This window comes from Camelus ferus, chromosome 3 (genome assembly GCF_009834535.1).
Source record: "Camelus ferus isolate YT-003-E chromosome 3, BCGSAC_Cfer_1.0, whole genome shotgun sequence".
In the NCBI taxonomy this organism is placed as follows: Eukaryota; Metazoa; Chordata; class Mammalia; order Artiodactyla; family Camelidae; genus Camelus; species Camelus ferus.
The window spans coordinates 53228934-53246439 of record NC_045698.1 but is presented as its reverse complement, the minus strand read 5'-3'; the positions used below and the strand labels follow the sequence as shown (position 1 = coordinate 53246439).

The following is a 17506-nucleotide window of genomic DNA, read 5'->3' as shown; positions in this document are numbered from 1 at the left end:
GAATGAAAAAAATGGATAAAATATTCATGTGTCCACTCTGATTTTTTACTTTTTAAAATATTTTTAAACTCTTGTTATTTAAAAAAAATGTATTTAAAAACTTTTTGGTGGGGGTAATTAGGTTTGTTTATTTATTTATTCAATAGAGGTACTAGGGATTGAACCCAGGACCTTGTGCATGCTAAGCAGGCACTCTACCACTGAGCTATATTCTGCCCCTCAACATTCTGATTTTTTAAAATCCACAATCTTTTAAAAATGTGGGGAGCAGTTTCACTTGGTTTCTTTATATAAATCCTTTCCTTCCAAATTACCATCTTTGTGTACTTGAGAATTTGGAGCCTGTTTTTATGGCTACATTTCCATGCCTGGGGACCAGCCTGACAGGAAGCACGTAGCCTTGCCTGACTAAATGCCATCTCCATGACTGGTAGGAGATGAGGCAGCAAACCCAAGCAGTGAAGATATGAAATATTGCTATCTTGGGAAAGAATTTTCAAAAGGTGCTTTTTGAAAAGTGGACTGGGTAGTCAGAAATATGATGATGTGTTGAATGTCAAAGCAATGAAGCAGGGTGCCAGCTTTAAAGAACTGGAAATGATAATATTTTGTCTGCTTGGGCAAAGGAGTTCAGAGTAACCCGGCCTGCAAGCAGCAAACTCGGAAACATCATCCGGGGCTTTCTGCTTTGCTTGGCAAATGGCTTTGCTCTTTGGCACTTTTAACTATATGATGAAAGCCACTGCTGTCAACCTTTCCTCCCCTTCGTAAATAACTGTACATTAAAAAAAAAAGCCTTCTTGCCAGTAATGTCCCCTGTGAGGGACATTCTTCTTTGTCTTCACTCATCTTCATGCTCTATACACTCGGTCTTTGTAACTTTAGTGCTTTGGAAATACACATAAAAGGTAAATCATCAAACTGCTTTTCCTGTAAGTACTCTAGGTGACTCCCAGGTGTGGCAAATGCAGTCTGTGTGTTTTGAAATTTTCTTACAGTCGTTTAAACCAATGTAAAATTTACAGAAAACACACACGCACAAACACATGCATACATGGAGCAAAGAAAACACCCAGTGAAAGGAAGCGCAGCAATTACACTGAACACCTGCAAAGGGCTTCATGTTTTGATAAGTTATGAGACATCACTGTACACAACTATCTGGTAGGCGACAGAGCTGTAAGTACACACAGAATCCCAAGGTCATGGCACAGGAGAGAGTTGCAAAGAAATTTAAACGTCCATGGAACGCTCTCTAGCCTTAGTAGAGCCACAGAATACCAGCATTATATAAGTCATCCAGCTTAATATCTCCCCTCACAAATCCCTTCAATAAAAGTGCAGCCTCTACCAGCCCATTTCCAGTAACAAAGAACTCATTACTTTGCAGAAAAACCCATTTCACTTTTGGATTGCTCCCCAAGATTTTCCTAATTCAGGGCCAGTATCTATTTCCTCTGACTTCTACCAGTGTGTCCTAATTTTACTCTTCAGAACTATAGACAGAAATAATCTTATCCTCAATCAAAATGATATTCTTCAAATATTTTAAGGCAACTTTCATCTCTCTCTGTCTTCTGACTCCTTTATTTCTCCAGTTCCTTTTAACTTTTCGACTTTTGAGGTGGTTAAAAAAAAAAAAAAAAGGGAACCAGAGGCGTGCTGGTTTGGTGACTCCCAAGGTAATCTCTGACTTGACAGGGTCCCTGTGAAACATGTCCACAACCAGACACAGTACTCTAAGATGTGGCGGGACAATTAAGAGTACATTGGGACTGTTAGCTCCCTTAATCTGCCCACATGCACATGTTAATGAAGCCTAAAATGTATGAAGCTTAAAGTTTATTATGCTTTTTTAAAAAGTTGCATCCGTATATCTGTTCATTCATTCATTCAACAAACATTTTTGAGCAACTAAGTGTCAGGCACTGAGCTCAACACTGGCTGGTTCTTCATGTTGTTGACTAGAGCACTTAGGATAGGGTCTCCCACGTCCTCTATGTCTGCAATTTACTTTCCACTCCTAGAGGATGGGTTGACATTTATTGTTGTTAAATTTCATCTGATTGTGACATACTGTGTCAGCCTGGTAGGATCTTGTAAATCTTGATGATGGCATCTGACATATTCAACTGTCTTTTCCAGCTTTGTGCCAATTGCAAATATAATAAAATATTGTCTATGTTTTCACCTAAGTCACGTATGTATTGAAAAGTTCAATGCCTGGGGTAGAGCCTTGTAGGAAACCACCAGATATTTTGCTCTAAGGCAATTTACCAACCCCTAACAGTACTATTTATCTAGCTCACTTTTTAAAAAAAATACTCAGAAAGGTATAATGGGTAACTTCATTAAAGTCATTAAAAAGTGCGTCATGATTTATTTTTAGTAAACCCATTTGTCTTCAAATAATCCTAGCTTTCTTTTCCAGGCAATTCCAAAATGTGTGAATAATAATACAACCCTCTGGGGGCTTGTCCGAAAGTTTACTAAAATTCTTTCCACTTTCTGCATATGACCACTTTATAACTGAGCTCGTTCAAGGGTACCTCTTAAGAATACTGTGAAAGTTTGAAAGGAAAATGAGTGTTAAGCCTTTAGCACAGCCCTGGTTCCTTGTAAGGGCTCCATAAACACATATATTATTATTAGTGTTTGAGGCATCTCATTTTTTCCCCTTCATTATTTGGTTCAGAATTCTAGTCTTTAAGCTCCTTCATCCCTCTCAAGCTGTATCTCTCTTTAACCTGCAGGCTTCAGAACAACTACTCTGAACTATTTGACATCTCCTATCATAGGCTTGACTGGTTCTATTCTATTCTCCAGAATTCCAGCTAATTCTTGGGGTTCCCTTCATTTCCACAGCACCAAGTTCCTTCCACGTGGCTATCAAATCAAGACTAAAGATGCAAGGTAGGTGGGTATAGCTCAGTGGTAAAGTGCATGCCACACATGCATGAGGTCCTGTGTTCAATCCGAGGTACCTCCATTAAAAATAAATAAATAAACCTAATCCCACCCCCCAGAGTTTTTTTTTTTTAAAAGACTAAAGAAGCAGTCTTCTTATGCTTTTTCTGAAAGATGAAGCTTCGTTAAGGTAAGCCAAGAATTCACCAAATCATCACTTTTGGAAGACAGTTGCCTAAATAGTAGAGGTGTCTGTCTCTCATCCAGCCATCCATCCATCTATCCATCTATCCATCTAGTACAAGAACCTGAGATTTTACTGAGCTTCACAATCTAAGCAATGTTATACTTCATATAAGTCAGTTCTTGCAATCAACGTGGGAAGTAGCTATTATCATTCCCACTTTAATGATAGTAAATCGAGGCTAAGAGTGATTCAGAGCTGTATTCATGGTGACATAGTTGTTAAGATTTTTAACTGTAACAAACTCGGGATACTAACTGGAAAGTTGCCTCTATGCCAGATTCAAGAAAATCATCAACTATATCTTCTACCAAGCCAGGTGGTTTTTGTAGAAAGCTTATTTCTACCAAGATCGCACCACCTGCTTTACTAGTAGTCTGATAGAGCATGTCTATCAGAAATACTACCTGTATTTCTTTTACAACCTCATTTAAATGATCTTCACCACGCATCCATTCAAAAAATGATTCTGAGCCAGAACTACTATGTGACAGATATCGTGCACCTCTAGAGTTGCCACAATAATGTATGTCTTTTTTTTTTGTTCGTTTTAAACAAAGCTACTCTTCTCAGCCTTCATCTATCCTATCCTATCTGTTCACGAATCACTTCTTTGTACAGGGCACAAAGGAGCTACAGGCTGCAGTAAACACACAGATGAGTTAAGAGATGCTCAGTTCCTGCCTTAAGGGAGCTTATACCTCCTGGAGTAAAGATCTGTAAGTCATTCACACAAGGCAAACTAAGAGCAGCGCCTCCTCTAGAGGTACAAAGTCATAGAAGGGAAGGTGTCACAAGGAGTGTGATTTCAGTATCTGGAGATGGTGCAGGGCATGTCCTGTGGGGAGCAAAGGGCAAGAGGAAAAGAACAGACAAGGAGAGACAGCATGAGTGGGCCCGGGGAACGGCAGTTAGTCCACCCAGCTGAAGCACAGGCGGCACAGTGGCTGGAAGGATGGACAAGTTGTCAAGGCTGGCTGGGAGTCAGGCAGCGGAAAGCCCTGAATGCCCAGCAGGGGCGTATGCACTTTATTCTGTTTGGGATGGGAAGCCACTACATGTCTCTGGGGTCAGGCCTACCTTGATCAAGTGACGAGGTGGCCATGGTAGGCTGACTTGGCAGAGCGTGAGAGTAGAAAGAGATCAGTGGCAAACTCATTCCTTGTGGTCGTTATGAGACACACTTTAGTTTCTTGTAGGAGCTCATCTAGGGCCCAGACAACCAAATCCTGCTCTTTGAAACTGTACAGTCATCGTCTCCCAAATTATGGCCTTTAATAGACGGAAAGTTCCGTCCTATTTCCTACTCTGGGATTTTAAGTCGCTAGAGATACATCTTGATTTTCTCTGTTTCAGTCTTTTCTATGCAAAGCAACAGCAGAGGAGGTCAGCTGAGCCTTGCCAGTTGAATGATGGGGGCTCAAATTCCAGGCAGATGATTCTCCCACCACCGTCCACAATCACGGCAGGGGTGCACGGCCACATGTATGGGCAGGCCACTCAAGAGGGCTGCTCTCTTGCTCTTCGTCCATCCCCTGCTGGACCAGTCCCTGCTTCACCTGCACCCCACTCACACAAACGTGCTCGCTCCCTGCCGCAGCCAGTGTGTCCTAACCCTTAGGCCAGAACGGCTCCGCCTGCTAGTTTATTAAAAGGAGACATCTGCTCTCATGATGGTCATTCACCTGAGGGACTGTGAAGGCTGTGCCCCAGCTGCTGGTTTCCCTGGTAACTGATGAGCCAACCTGACATCAATTTCCCCATAAAAGATAGCCTCCTCCTCCCTAGCATAGGAAAGACCACTGCCTTGTCCTGCCTGCCGGGGTGGGGTGTCCCTCCAGGACTTTTTGTTTCAGACATGTAAGATCCCCTACCCAATAAACCGCTGATGTCTCTGTTGCTGTTTCTGGGCTCCTTCTTCAGATTCAAGGCTGGGCAACCACAAGGCATGTAGGCCTGTGGGGTGCAGCTCCAGACCACCACTGAACACGTCAATGGGGAGGCACAACCACATGCCACGCCTTTTCCTTGGACCTGGCGGACCCAGCGACCACCCTTTCTTGTTCCAGTCAGAATGGGCTGCTGATCCTTTTTTTTTTTTTTTTTTTAGAACTTTCAGACTCACCAGTGATGGCAAATCTGTACTTTTTCCTATTGCTCCAGTGAAATTTCTGTGTCAAATTCTTCAACTCTCCGAACTCTAATACAAGTATAAATTCCTCTTTGTTGTCTGAGAATTGTTATTTCTGGATTCTCTAAGACTCCCTTTAAGAAATATTTTTCCTAAGGCTACTTATGTTTCCTAGTAGGTTGGCGGGTGGAGAGGTGTTCACAATCCTTTCCCCGTCCTTCCCCTTTGACGTGGAGATCAGCTGGTATTCACAGCTGACTCCAATGACTGGTGAGTCTTCAAAAGAAATGCACCAACAACCCCCTTACCCACCCATCTACCTGCCCACATGGCCGGCACTACCCCAGCCTATCCAGAGTGAGCACAAAGAATCAGCTCAAGGGGTAGGGGAGAGCGGAGTGGTAGAGCACATGCTTAGCATGCACAAGGTCCCGGGTTCAATCCCCATCACCTCCATTAAAAAAAATAAACCTAATTATCTCCCCTCACCCCCCCCCCCCAAAAAAGGAACTAGGCTAGACTCAAAGACCAACAACAAAAAAACCCAAAAAAACCCCAAACCCCGCAAGAATCAGCTCAGGGGAAGTTGCTTTTTTTTTTTTTCCAGGCAACAGATTTTCCACAATGGCCAACTTAGAAATAGAGGGTGAGATCTGGTGAGAGTGAATGGCTAGAAGCAGAGTTTTTCACTCTACAGAGGGCCTTTCGGCTACTAAGCTGAGTGAGCTAAAAGGAAAGGCTTTCAGTGCATCTAAAATAGACAGCTGAATGAGAAGCTACTGCTCTTGAGATAAAGCAGGATGGCTTTTATAGATCACAAGCTGAGTAGCTGGCTTGTTGGAGGATAAGCCATTCCTTCAGTAGATGGGAGGAAAGATGGGGCTGTCTGAACCAAGGCCAAGAGACGGGCGAGGTTATGCCCCATCAGGGCTGAAAGTGGGGCGCAGGGAGCAGGAGTGGCTGGACCACCTGCTGAATCACAAAGCAGGTCCCTGACTCCTTCTATAATTTGAAACCTCACCACAGCCCCGGAGAGCCCGTGAGGAACAGACAGAGAAAGCAGACTCACGCGTGAGATGGGAGGAGGGAAGGAGGATACTGGAACTTGACATCAAAGCGCCCCTTTCCTTTTTGCTTTTAACTCTGTAGTCCTATGACAGCTAAGAAGTAGGAACTTCTTTGAGCTTCTAACACTTGCAGATTTGAGTGTTCAATCACAATTAGACTCAGAGTCGGAAGCACTCGAAGTGTCTACTTTAAACAAGTAAAGCAAACTGAAGAAAATGGAATATCTAGCCAGTCCTTTTTTTCTTTTTTATTAAAAGCATGAGGCAGCACGAACGTGTATCTGTCACATTCCTCAGTAAGCAGGAACAGGTGTTGTCCCCAGGGCACGGGTGGAAGAGGAGATGAAAAAACAGCGACCTTTCTCTTTGGAAGGCATTTCTTAGCACATGTAGGAACTCACTTTGACAGTCAAACATCTGACAGCAGAAGGTCCAAACAGGTGACAGTCCTGTGTCTACTGGCACAAAACGGGCAGAAAAGTGAGCAGCTCAATATAGTTCTACTGCTGAGATGTACTGTCTCCACCAATCCAGGAAGGTGCTTACAGAGCCAGGAGTTAGGTCTGCTAAGCCACATGCTTCCAAGGGAGCACAGGAATGGTGTGGGTGGCTGTTCTGGGCTGAATGTTTGTGCACCTCCTAAATTCATGTATCAAAGCCCTAGCATCCAACATGATGGTATTAGGAGTGGGACTTTGGGAGGGAATTAGGTTTAGATGGGGTCATGAGGGTGGGACCCCCATGATGGCATTAGTGTCCTTATAAGAATAGGAAGACGGAGCTCCCTCTTTCTCTCCACAGGCACACACTGAACAAAGGCTATGTGAGGACACAGTGAGAAGGTGGCTGTCTACAAGCCAGGACCTGGGCTCTTACCAAGAACCAAATATGCTGGCACCTTCATCCTGGACTTACCCATCCCCAGGACTATGAGAAGTAAATGTCTGCTGCTTTAGTCACCTAGCCTATGGTATTTATTACAGCAGATCAAGCTGACTATGACAGTGGCCTAATGTTCCTAGGTCCGGAAGGACACGAGGAAGGGAGGATGTCAAAGGTTATTTTGGGTACAAGCAATTCTTTATTTTTTCCCCCAGTATCAACTCACCCTCACTATATAAGTAAAAGAACAATCAGAAGAATTTGGTGTTGAAAACAGAAATGAATGGTGGATGGAACCATCTTAAGGAGAGGAGACCCCAAATCTTGGAATAGGAGGAGAGGATTTTTAAGAAAATGATTTCTGTAAATTTGCTCACCTTTGTTTAAGCGTCCCATCACAGTAAATTCAAAATATTTGCTGTTGTCAGTTGAAGAGTAAAGGCCAAAGATGGTGGCTGTGCTTTTAGTTTGCAGCTTGAAGGTGGAGATCACATAGAGCTCGTTCAAGGTGGGGTCTGCCAGGATCGGCTGCAGAACACTTGGGTTCAGTCTCTGGCTGGCGGATGGGAGAAGGTCAAAGACTGGGGAGAAGGAGGAGAAAGGGATCATTAGTGGAAGATTTAACTTTGGGGCATATTTTTTGGAGGGGGACAATTTGACAGTAAGCTATGAAGTAAATGAATATTGTCATCGTTTTTCCACATTGCCAAACTTGCCAGGTCTTCTTTATCACTCTTACAGTGGCTGGACATTTGAACCAGAGAAACAGCACAATATTCATCACTAGGTTACAGCCCCCAAGAGAAGAGGAAATCTGTAAACCCAGAATTGCATTTGGCTGAAGAAGTGGCTCTGAAAATGCCCACTAGGACAAGCAGATGAGAGCATCCAAGTCATTGTTTCTCTCTCTCCCTTTTTTTTTTAAATTGAAGTACAGTCAGTTACAGTATGTCAATTTCTGGTATACATATATATACATATATTCGTTTTCATTATAGGGTTCTACAAGACATTGAATTTAGTTTCCTACGCTATACAGAAGAAATTTGTTCTTTTAATCCATTTTACATATAGTAGTTAATATTTGCAAATCTCGAACTCCCAGTTTATCCCTTCTGTCCCCTGGTAGTGAATTTCCGCCTTGGGGTCCCTCATGTGCCTCCTGGACCAGAGCCAACTGTCTTTTCCTCGTCAGGGATAAATGACACGGGGAACACAGCAGAAAGCATCGATGTGGTGGGATACAGTGTCAGCAAAACAATCTGCCACCTTTGTGAGACTGAAATGTTCCCTCTGTGCATTTACAGTTCCCCAATATTTCTCTGTTAAGGAATCCCGATGTAGAAACAAAAACAAAACAAAACAAAAAAAGTGGCTTCAATTTCCTGACTGTACCCTGACTGACAGAGTTGGTCTACAAAAACTAGATGTTGCATTTGTGTTTGTCTAAGTTACTTTTGATGATGCCAGCAGCACTTTCTCTCAAACTTTATGAAAGCTATGAGAGTATGTCCAGTTAATTTAAAAGGCAAAGGCCAAATTTGGGTAGTACTCACTAGAAGTTACTTAGTATTTCTCTTGATTTATGTAAATATTGTTTAAACAACTCCACAGTCTGTGGGAACCTCAGCCTCCAGAGCTGTCTCCTGGATACAATAATCTGGTTACTGAAAAGGGTCATAGTATCCATAATTAATAAAGAGCTCTTACAAATCAATAAAATAAGCATCCCAATAGAAAAATGGGCAAAGAACATGAGAAAACAATTTGCAGAAAAGGACAAAGATAAACAAGCATATATATAAGTGTTCATATGCTAAACTAATGATGAAGGAATTGCTAACTTAAACAATAAGATATTATTTTTACCATCAAATTGGAAAAACAATAAATACAATGATACCCCACTGTTGGTGAGGATTCAGGGAAACGGATACCTATATACTGGTGGGTAAGATATAGACTAGTATAAACATTTTGAAGCCAGTTTAAACAACAGTATCAAAGGCCTAAGACATTCATGCTCTTTCATTTACTGATTCTACTACAGGAATTCATCTTTATGGAATAATGGATTACATGATGATTTATTTAGGTACAAGGAGAGTCAGCACCAGTGGTAATTCTAGAATTTCTATTTAGGAAGGAATTAGGCAAAAACCTAATTGGGAGAGGTGGGAGACCTGAAGCTGCGCCGGCTTCGCACTTTGTTGCAAAAACATAAACTGTCCTTGGCAGAGACAGGAGGACTTGGGAGCAATTATGGGGATTTCAGCCATCCCAACCATCCTGGGGCACTGCAAATGTTCAAAAAGTTCTTCAGAATATCAAAACCCTGGAAACTGAGTGTCCTATATTAGAGCAGGATAAATGAATTTTGGTCCACCCGAAAAGAGGAATACTATCCATTAAAAAGGGTAAGGCAGCTGAATAAAACTGAGATATGGAAAGATGTTCATGAGCTATTAAATGGAAAAAGATTGTAACACTGTATATATATACATATATATATAAAACATGATTCCATTTGAAATACAGATTTGCATAGAAATAGAGATGAAAGATAATACAATAAAAGGCTAACATGAATAGTAGTTATCTCTGGGTTGTATAATTATACATTTTTAATTTCCTTTTCTTTTGCTTATTCAATTTTCTATTTTTTAAAAACAATAAATGGGTACAGCTTTTGCAAGAAAAAAATAAAAGTTATAAAATAAACAGGGAAAAACCTAGTTACTAAAGAGTGTCTACTCTTTCTAAAGAAAATCTATCTTCAGATGGGGTCTGTGCTGTTCCTTTCATGTGTACCAAGGACCTTATACAATAACAAATTTAATACTAGGAGTGTTATAAAGCAGAATTATGATCTTTCTAGCATCCCACATTCTCTAAACATGAAGACTGCTGCCTACTGTACTTCAAAAGGCGCACAGAATTTTTAAGTTTCCAAAGAACTGGAAACTTGACATTCCCACTAGTGAGGGCAAAGAGAAATAAAGCAGTATGTTTAAAAGTTCTATTCATGACAAGGCATCTTCAGAAGAGAAATATGTGTTTAAGGAATGGGAGCTGCACGCAGAGCTAAACTCTTGGTATTCCTGATTCTTGCTCTGACCACGATTACTTCATAATTCAGCTCAGACTAAATTTACCACATTCAATCTGGATGGCTTGTCTAATTCACTGGCTTCTCTCTCAAGAGGCAGAGTTGGGATTAGTTAGTAATGAGTTGGGAGAGTATTTTGAGAAGGAAATGAGACACCACAGTTTTCTATTAATGTCATTACACTTGAGTAATAGTGCCAGGATCGAAGCACAAAGTTCTAGTGTGAGAGGTGAATCACTGCTGCCAATACCGTACTACTGTATGGAAGTCAAACTCATGGTACTAAGAGCAGCAACACAGCTCAGAGGAAAAAGGAGATAAGCAAATTACTCAGCTGAGTTGATAAACACAAGACTAATTAACTCAATAAAAGAATCTATCAGAAACTTGACTTAATCAGATTACCTATGGCAACTAAATTAGCTGAGTAATTTGGATGGTATAGCCTTATTTCATATTTCCATAAAACAGGCATCTCTAAGAAGCAAAATCCACACCTGCAACACACCATGAAACTGCGTTCAAATGTCAGGAACTTATATAACACAAAAATACTATACCCATGAGGTCAAACCTGTCTAATAATGTATGCAATAAGAAAACTTATCAATTGTGTTTAAAAAGCTTCCCTTCTGACACCAAAAGCAAAGGCAACAAAGGCTAAAACCAACAAGTGGGACTAATATCAAATGAAAGCACTTCTGCACAGCAAAGGAAGCCGTCAACAAAATGAAAAGGCAACATACGGAATGGAAGAAGATGCTTGCAAATCAAATATCTGATAATAGGCCAATATCCAGAATACATAAAGAATTCATACAACTCAATAGCAAAAAACCCAAACAATTAGACTTAAAAGTGACAGGAAATCTGAATCAACATTTGCCCAAAGATATACAGATGACCAACAAGTATATGAAAATATGCCAATACCACTAATCATGAGGGAAAATGCACATCAAAACCACAAGATATCACCTCACACTTGTTAGAATGGCTATTACCAAAAGGACAAGAAACAGCAAGTGTTGGTGAGGATGTGGAGAAAAGGGAAGCTTTGTACATTTTTAGTGGGAATGTAAGTTGATGTATGGAAAATACTATGAAGGTTCCTCAAAAAATTAAAACTAGAACTACCATATAATCCAGCAATTCCCCTTCTGGGTATTTACCTGAAGAAAACAAAACCATTAACCTGAAACAATCTATGTACCCCCATATTCCTCTAAGCACTATTTACAGTAGCCAAGACATGGAAACAACCTAACTGTCCATCAATAGATGAATGCATAAAGAAAATGTGGTGTATGTATATGTATATATGTGTGTGATATACACACACACAGTATTATTCAGTCATAAAAAATAATGAAACTTTGTCATTTACGACAATATGGCTGGACTTTGAGGCATTATGCCAGGTGTAATTAAATCAGACAGAAAGACAAATACTGTAAAATCTCACTTATATGTGGCATCTTAAAAACAGAAGCAAAAACAAACAAAAAAGAACAATCTCATAGACACAGAAAATGGATTGGTGGTTGCTGGATGCGGGGCATGGGGGAATGAGGGGGTGTGAAATGGGTGAACAAGGTCAAAAGATACAAACTTCCAGTTATAAAATAAACAGGTAATCAGGATGTCAGGTACAGGATGGTGACTATAGTTAATAATACTGTACTGCATATTTGAAAGTTGCTAAGAGAGTAAATCTTAAAAGTTCTCATCACAGGGAAAAAACTTGTGGCTCTGCACAGTGGTGGATGTTAACTAGATTTAATATGGTGATAATCTGCAACGAATACAATTATCAAACAATTACGTTGTACACCTGAAACTGATATAACATTATCTGTCAATTATGCTTCAGTTCTTTAAAAAGGCATTGCATACTTTCTTATCTCTCTAGAAGCAAAGTCACAATGAATAAATACTGTAAGGTACAACATTTAAAACATTTCAACCCAAACTAAAAGCAGTACAGTATGCTCTGAAATTACAATTCTGGTTGCCTGGTCTGGCATCAAAATCAGTTATTTGGTAAAATGCAAAGTTTAAGGGCAATTACTGCAACGGGTGGGGAAGGGACCTGAGAATACCCCGCACAGGCATTCTTCATTCTGGCCTCCTAGAAATAACAGTTTTCACCTTAAGTGGTGCGTCTCGTCCAGCTTTCCTTAGTCAGTAATTAATCAACCTCGGGCATCAATTTCAATCAGATAAAGGTCGTCACTGGATAGCCAGTTAGAGCCTTAAAATCTTTTCTTGCTAAGAAAAGCTTCCCTTTTGTCTTTCCAAAGTTCTGTTTAAGCTTAAGTGCTTTCTGTCCAACGGTTATTTTCACCCCATTTCACAAAGGGGGGTTGAAAATTGATTATCCAGGGTTATTTATTGAATTTTTACCTCTTTATAGACAAAGACTCATATCTCAGTCTTTCCGGTTCAATTTACCTCAAGAATCAAGAAATCAAGCCAACTCCCAAAGGAGGCTTTGGGGTCCGAGCAAAGTTGGAGCAGAAAAAGGCGAGCGGCAGGGGCGGTAGAGTAATATCGCACCTTTCTTGGGGATGTGAGCCTCAGACTGAGCGAACATCTCTCCCGCCTCATCGAAGGATTAAGGTTGCAAGGGCTGAGGAGAGGGCCTGCCAGAGAGAGCCTCAGAGGACAGAATCCGCATTTCACCCTTCTCCTGACAGGACGCGTTCGAGGTCTAGGGCCTCCCCTAGGCTTGGAAGAAAACCCCAAGCCTTTGCATAAACTGAAAATAAGGTTTTCATCCCCCAAATTATTTATCTCCGAAAACTCTAATCTCTAATTACTCCAATCACAATATGCTTTGACTCGGGCCCCAGACGGACAGAATGGTGCACAGCGAGGCCCCAAGAGCCAAAGGCCGAGCAGGGCGCAGAGCTGGTCTCTCCGTTCGCCCAAGGGGACGGCGGGCTCCGCGACCGTGACCGAGGGACCAGAGCTCGTGGCCCCCGCCCCGGCTCGCGCCCACTTACCCTGCGGGGTGGCCTGAGCGCCGGCCCCCAGCCACGGCTGCAGGGCCAGGTGCAGCAGGAGCAAGGCGGCTCCTCGCGGAGCCAGCATGTTGGCTTTTCCTGCTCCCCGCGGGCGCCCGCGAGTCACACAGCAGCGGGGGTCCCGCCTGGGTGTGCGGGCGGCGCGCGGCCTCTGGGTCGGGCTCCCGCGCGCGGCGCAGGTGAGCGGAGCGCGGCGTGCGGGCTGCCGTCGGGGGCGGCTCTCGCGTCCTGGCGCCGCAGGGATGGGTGCGCCGGCGGCTGGGCTGGGCTCTTTATGGTCTGGCCGGCCCGGGGAGGGGGAGGGCCCAGGCGGGGGCGGCCCCCTTGGCTGTGATCTCCTCCCACCGGGAAGCGTGGGGGCGGCCGGAGCTGGGAGCGCGGGCGGCGGACAGAAAGGCGTGAGCGTTGGGACTGGGGACCCGAAAGATACCCCGGCAAGCCGGTCTCTGGGTGGGTGGGCGTAGTCGCCGGCCCGGGACCGGCGGGGGGGTTTAGGAGGATGGGAAGAGCGAGGGTGGGCAGCAGGGGGCTGGTGGGAAAGTGAGGACGCGCAGGACAGGGTAGAGATGAAGAAGAAAGGGGCAAAGGAGGAAGGAAGTAACACTGACCCGCTAGCGCTAGGCACCATCAGTCTCCTACCTCTGGTACTCCTTTTGTTTTCCAAACAGAAGAACGTCCTTTGGACAGGCTTTTAAGGCCCATCTTGGGTTCTTTTCCCAAGGAACCCTGAAGGATCTCCAGGAACGTCGCCCCCTAAGATGGTCCAGAGAACAATTGGATTCTTTTATTTCTTCAAGCTTGTCTTGAATACTTCAGATGTTGACTTTTTCCCATCAAGTTTTGAGACATGAACAGTGAATGTTTCAAAGTTTTTGAGTTTTTAGCAGAAGTAAAACACATCTTTAAAGAATCCATCCAGACAGAACCATTTACAGGATGGTAGCGTTTTATGGAGAATTTATTTTCAGTCCAGTTTCCGAACACTCTGCCCACTTCTGTTTCGCCTTCCCAAAAGGTTCCATGTGACAGTTTAAAGCTATGGTAGTAGGACCTAAAAGAGACAGAAGAAGCATAAGGAATTAGTCTTCCTCCTAGGCAAAGCTCCCTAAAAATAATGTGGATTAACGAGAGGAAAAAATATTTCAGAACAATGGCAAACTTTTCCCTCTTAAACAATCTTGACTAATGGAGAAAATCCAGCAAAGTATTTATATCCCTATTTTTATGTCTCAGAGAATCCCACTTCAAAGTTTAAGAAGCTGTCTGCCACAAGCTGGAAGATTAACTCATTTTACTCCCAAACTCTGCTGGAATGACCCTTCGCTAATTATGATTCCATTTACAGCTAATGACCTGGAAATTTGTGAGCTAAATTCAGAGCTCATTTCTATTTGAGGTCTAAGCTAAATTCAGAGCTCATTTCTATTTGAGGTCTAACATAGTTCTAATCCAGGCTTCATTTAATGCCACATTACACTAAAGTCACTGTATGGTGTGGACTGCCATATGCCTATGTTGTGAGAGAGCCCCGAAGAGACAAAGGGTGCATGTTTCCAGCAATGTGACTACACTAATGAGATGGATTAGACTAGAGACTCTTCACATCTCCAAACAGTGTCCTCCGGAGTGGCCTGGGTTGGAGGGGGCTCCAGGCTCCCAACTTCTACTTTAAGCACAATAGCTTTCCTTGTATAAGTTTTATACAATGGATTTTAGAGTAAGTTATTGGAAGGCAGATGCCATTTTTTAAGTCATCTTTGTTTAGTCATCTTTGCCAGGCATCCCCTAATCTAGAAAATTCCCATCAAAATGGCTTAAACAAGTAGGCACATAACGAATTTTGGTTGAAACTGGATGACTACTAAGTGTAATTGAGCAACAGAAGGATCAGATGACTTTCTGCTAGCCTAAGGGAACTTACAATTTAGTTTTGCTTCTAAAAGAGACTGCATTTTTAATGAAGCCATTCTTTGGGGATTCTCAATCAGCTTTTTCTTCCTATCCTCAGAATCAGGAGGAATTTTGAATACAATAAAATGCATTAAATTGGCCGTGAAATATGTGGTAAAGGAAGAGAAAGGGTTAATCAGTTTATTTTCTGTGCCACCTCATTAAAATATCTGATGTTAACACTTAACAGACTGAATTTTAATTTAAGAATGTATTAATTTACTTAACTTCTCCCCAGTATCAGACTGTGAGCTCTTTGGCACGCTCTCATTTATTTTTGTAGTCCTAATTCTGAGTACAATGCTGGCACCTGATAATGAGTAGCTCATTGAACTGGCTTTCCTTCTCTGAGTACTGTAAAGCAGGATAAGAGGCTGTGATATGTTGCCATCCATTTGTGCCGTGGATTGCAAAAGCAGTCACAGCGCTTCTATACAGATCCTTTGCTTTCCTGTTGTAAGCCTAGGCTTAGCCATGTAGCTTTCTTGGTCAACAGGAATTTAGCAAAAGTCCTACAAGCAGAAGCTTTAAACGTACTTGTGTGATGGGACTTGCTTACTCTTTCACACTTGGCTTTGCTGTGATAGCGTGGCCGTGCTAGCCCGCTGGAGGATGAGACACGGTGCAGAGCTAATTCGCCACAGTCATCGTAGGCAAAGCCACCTGAGAGCAGGCGACAGCTGCTGACTCACACAGGTGGGTAGATTCAGGCAAGATCAGCAGAGCCCTGTTGTTGACTCCAGACACGAGAGCAACAAATGTTTATTTCTGTATGCCATTAAGATTTGGGGGTTGTTTGTTATGTAACATAATTATAGCAGTATGATGTTACTGTAGCAAATGATAGACTAGGTTTCATTCATTTTTAACTGTTGTAACACAGAGTATTACCCCATTTTTGATGATTGCTGACAGCTCTCAAGCTTCACCATTCCCTTTCCTCTTGGTCCATGTCTGAGCAAGTTGATAAGAAAGCCTGGGGGCTCCTTCCTTTGGTGCTGGTAGGGAGTTCAAACTGTGCAAGCCCTAGACCCTGCACGGGAACTCCCTCCCCAGCCCCACCCCCCTGCCATCCTGAAAACCCCAAAGCCAGTCTCCTTTCCCTGCTCTCTCAAGCCATCCTCAGACCAGCTGGGGAATCCATCCTGCTCTCACCAGAAAGCCTCTCTGTGGGAGTAATATACCTTTTGAAACCATTTTGCTGCTGGGAGTAGGGCTATCTCCTCGTGCTCCTGTTCTTCAGGAGTGGGAGTAGGTCCTCCTATTACAGACTGCTATTTGGCACAGCTGAGTAGAAGCTTTATACATATTTGTTAATTGATATTTGAATAAAGTTAGTTATCATTAGTTATGTCAAGTTTTCCAGTTGAATTCTTGAAGGGAATCGACATGGAGGATAATTCTTACCATTTAAAGATGGTTTAAAGGGAATATGGTTTACACTCTAGTGTGTGAGGACATTTACCCCACAGCACTGGAGAATGTGGACTTCGGGCTACTATTTAGTGTTGATAACAAAGGAAGGTTCTTGACTAAGTGACAGGAAAATAGCTTCTCTAGAAACTAGTTAACACACAGAAGGGCCTAGTAAATGAAGCAGGGGGTTTTTGATTAGTGTGCAATTAAAATTAAAAACTTTTGTTCAGAACTCAAAAAAAGATACTTTAGCAATTAGGCACTGAAGATCAGTGAAGCAAGAAAAGAAGTATGTAAAATCACTCATTTTCAATCTCACTAAGGGTCTAAGTAGACTATTAAAAAATTCTCATTAAGCCTCTTTAATATACTTTACTAAATACTGTGTAAAAATTCCTTAGGAAAATAGCCAAAAATGCAACGGTGAGGACATTAATTACAGATAACTGTGTCTACCCAACTTGAAGGCCAGAGAGAGTTTTGACAACTGGCATTTCTTAAAGTAACTGCTCTGCTTCATTAAAAAATACATTAATCCATCCAAATGGTGGTTTCTGCAATGTCTAGTGGTAACAGTGACTACTGTGCCAGGAGAAACCCAAACTTAGTGTCGGATGTCTAAATGTATTCGCCAAGAGAGTATGAAGCAAAGTGCAATGAAATAATAGGGCATGATGCAAACTTGCAAACTATGCTAAAATTCTATTCATTTGTGTATGAGGAGTTTAGAATTGGAGATAATTTGATGGGAATTGGATTGAAATTCATCTA

General features: G+C 42.3%; 1 protein-coding gene across 1 annotated transcript in view; it reads right to left on the bottom strand.

Annotated features, from left to right (window-relative positions):
- Positions 1-13627, bottom strand: part of THBS4 (thrombospondin 4) — a 41591-nt gene extending 27964 nt beyond the window's left edge. Inside the window, exons 1-2 of the mRNA XM_006186734.3 lie at positions 13349-13627; positions 7609-7812 (exon numbers count right to left, since the gene is read on the bottom strand). Of these exons, the coding sequence (XP_006186796.1) occupies positions 7609-7812; positions 13349-13436 (292 nt within the window). The 5' untranslated portion in view covers positions 13437-13627. The remainder of the gene's footprint in view (positions 1-7608; positions 7813-13348) is intronic.
- Between the last annotated feature and the right edge of the window lie 3879 nt (positions 13628-17506).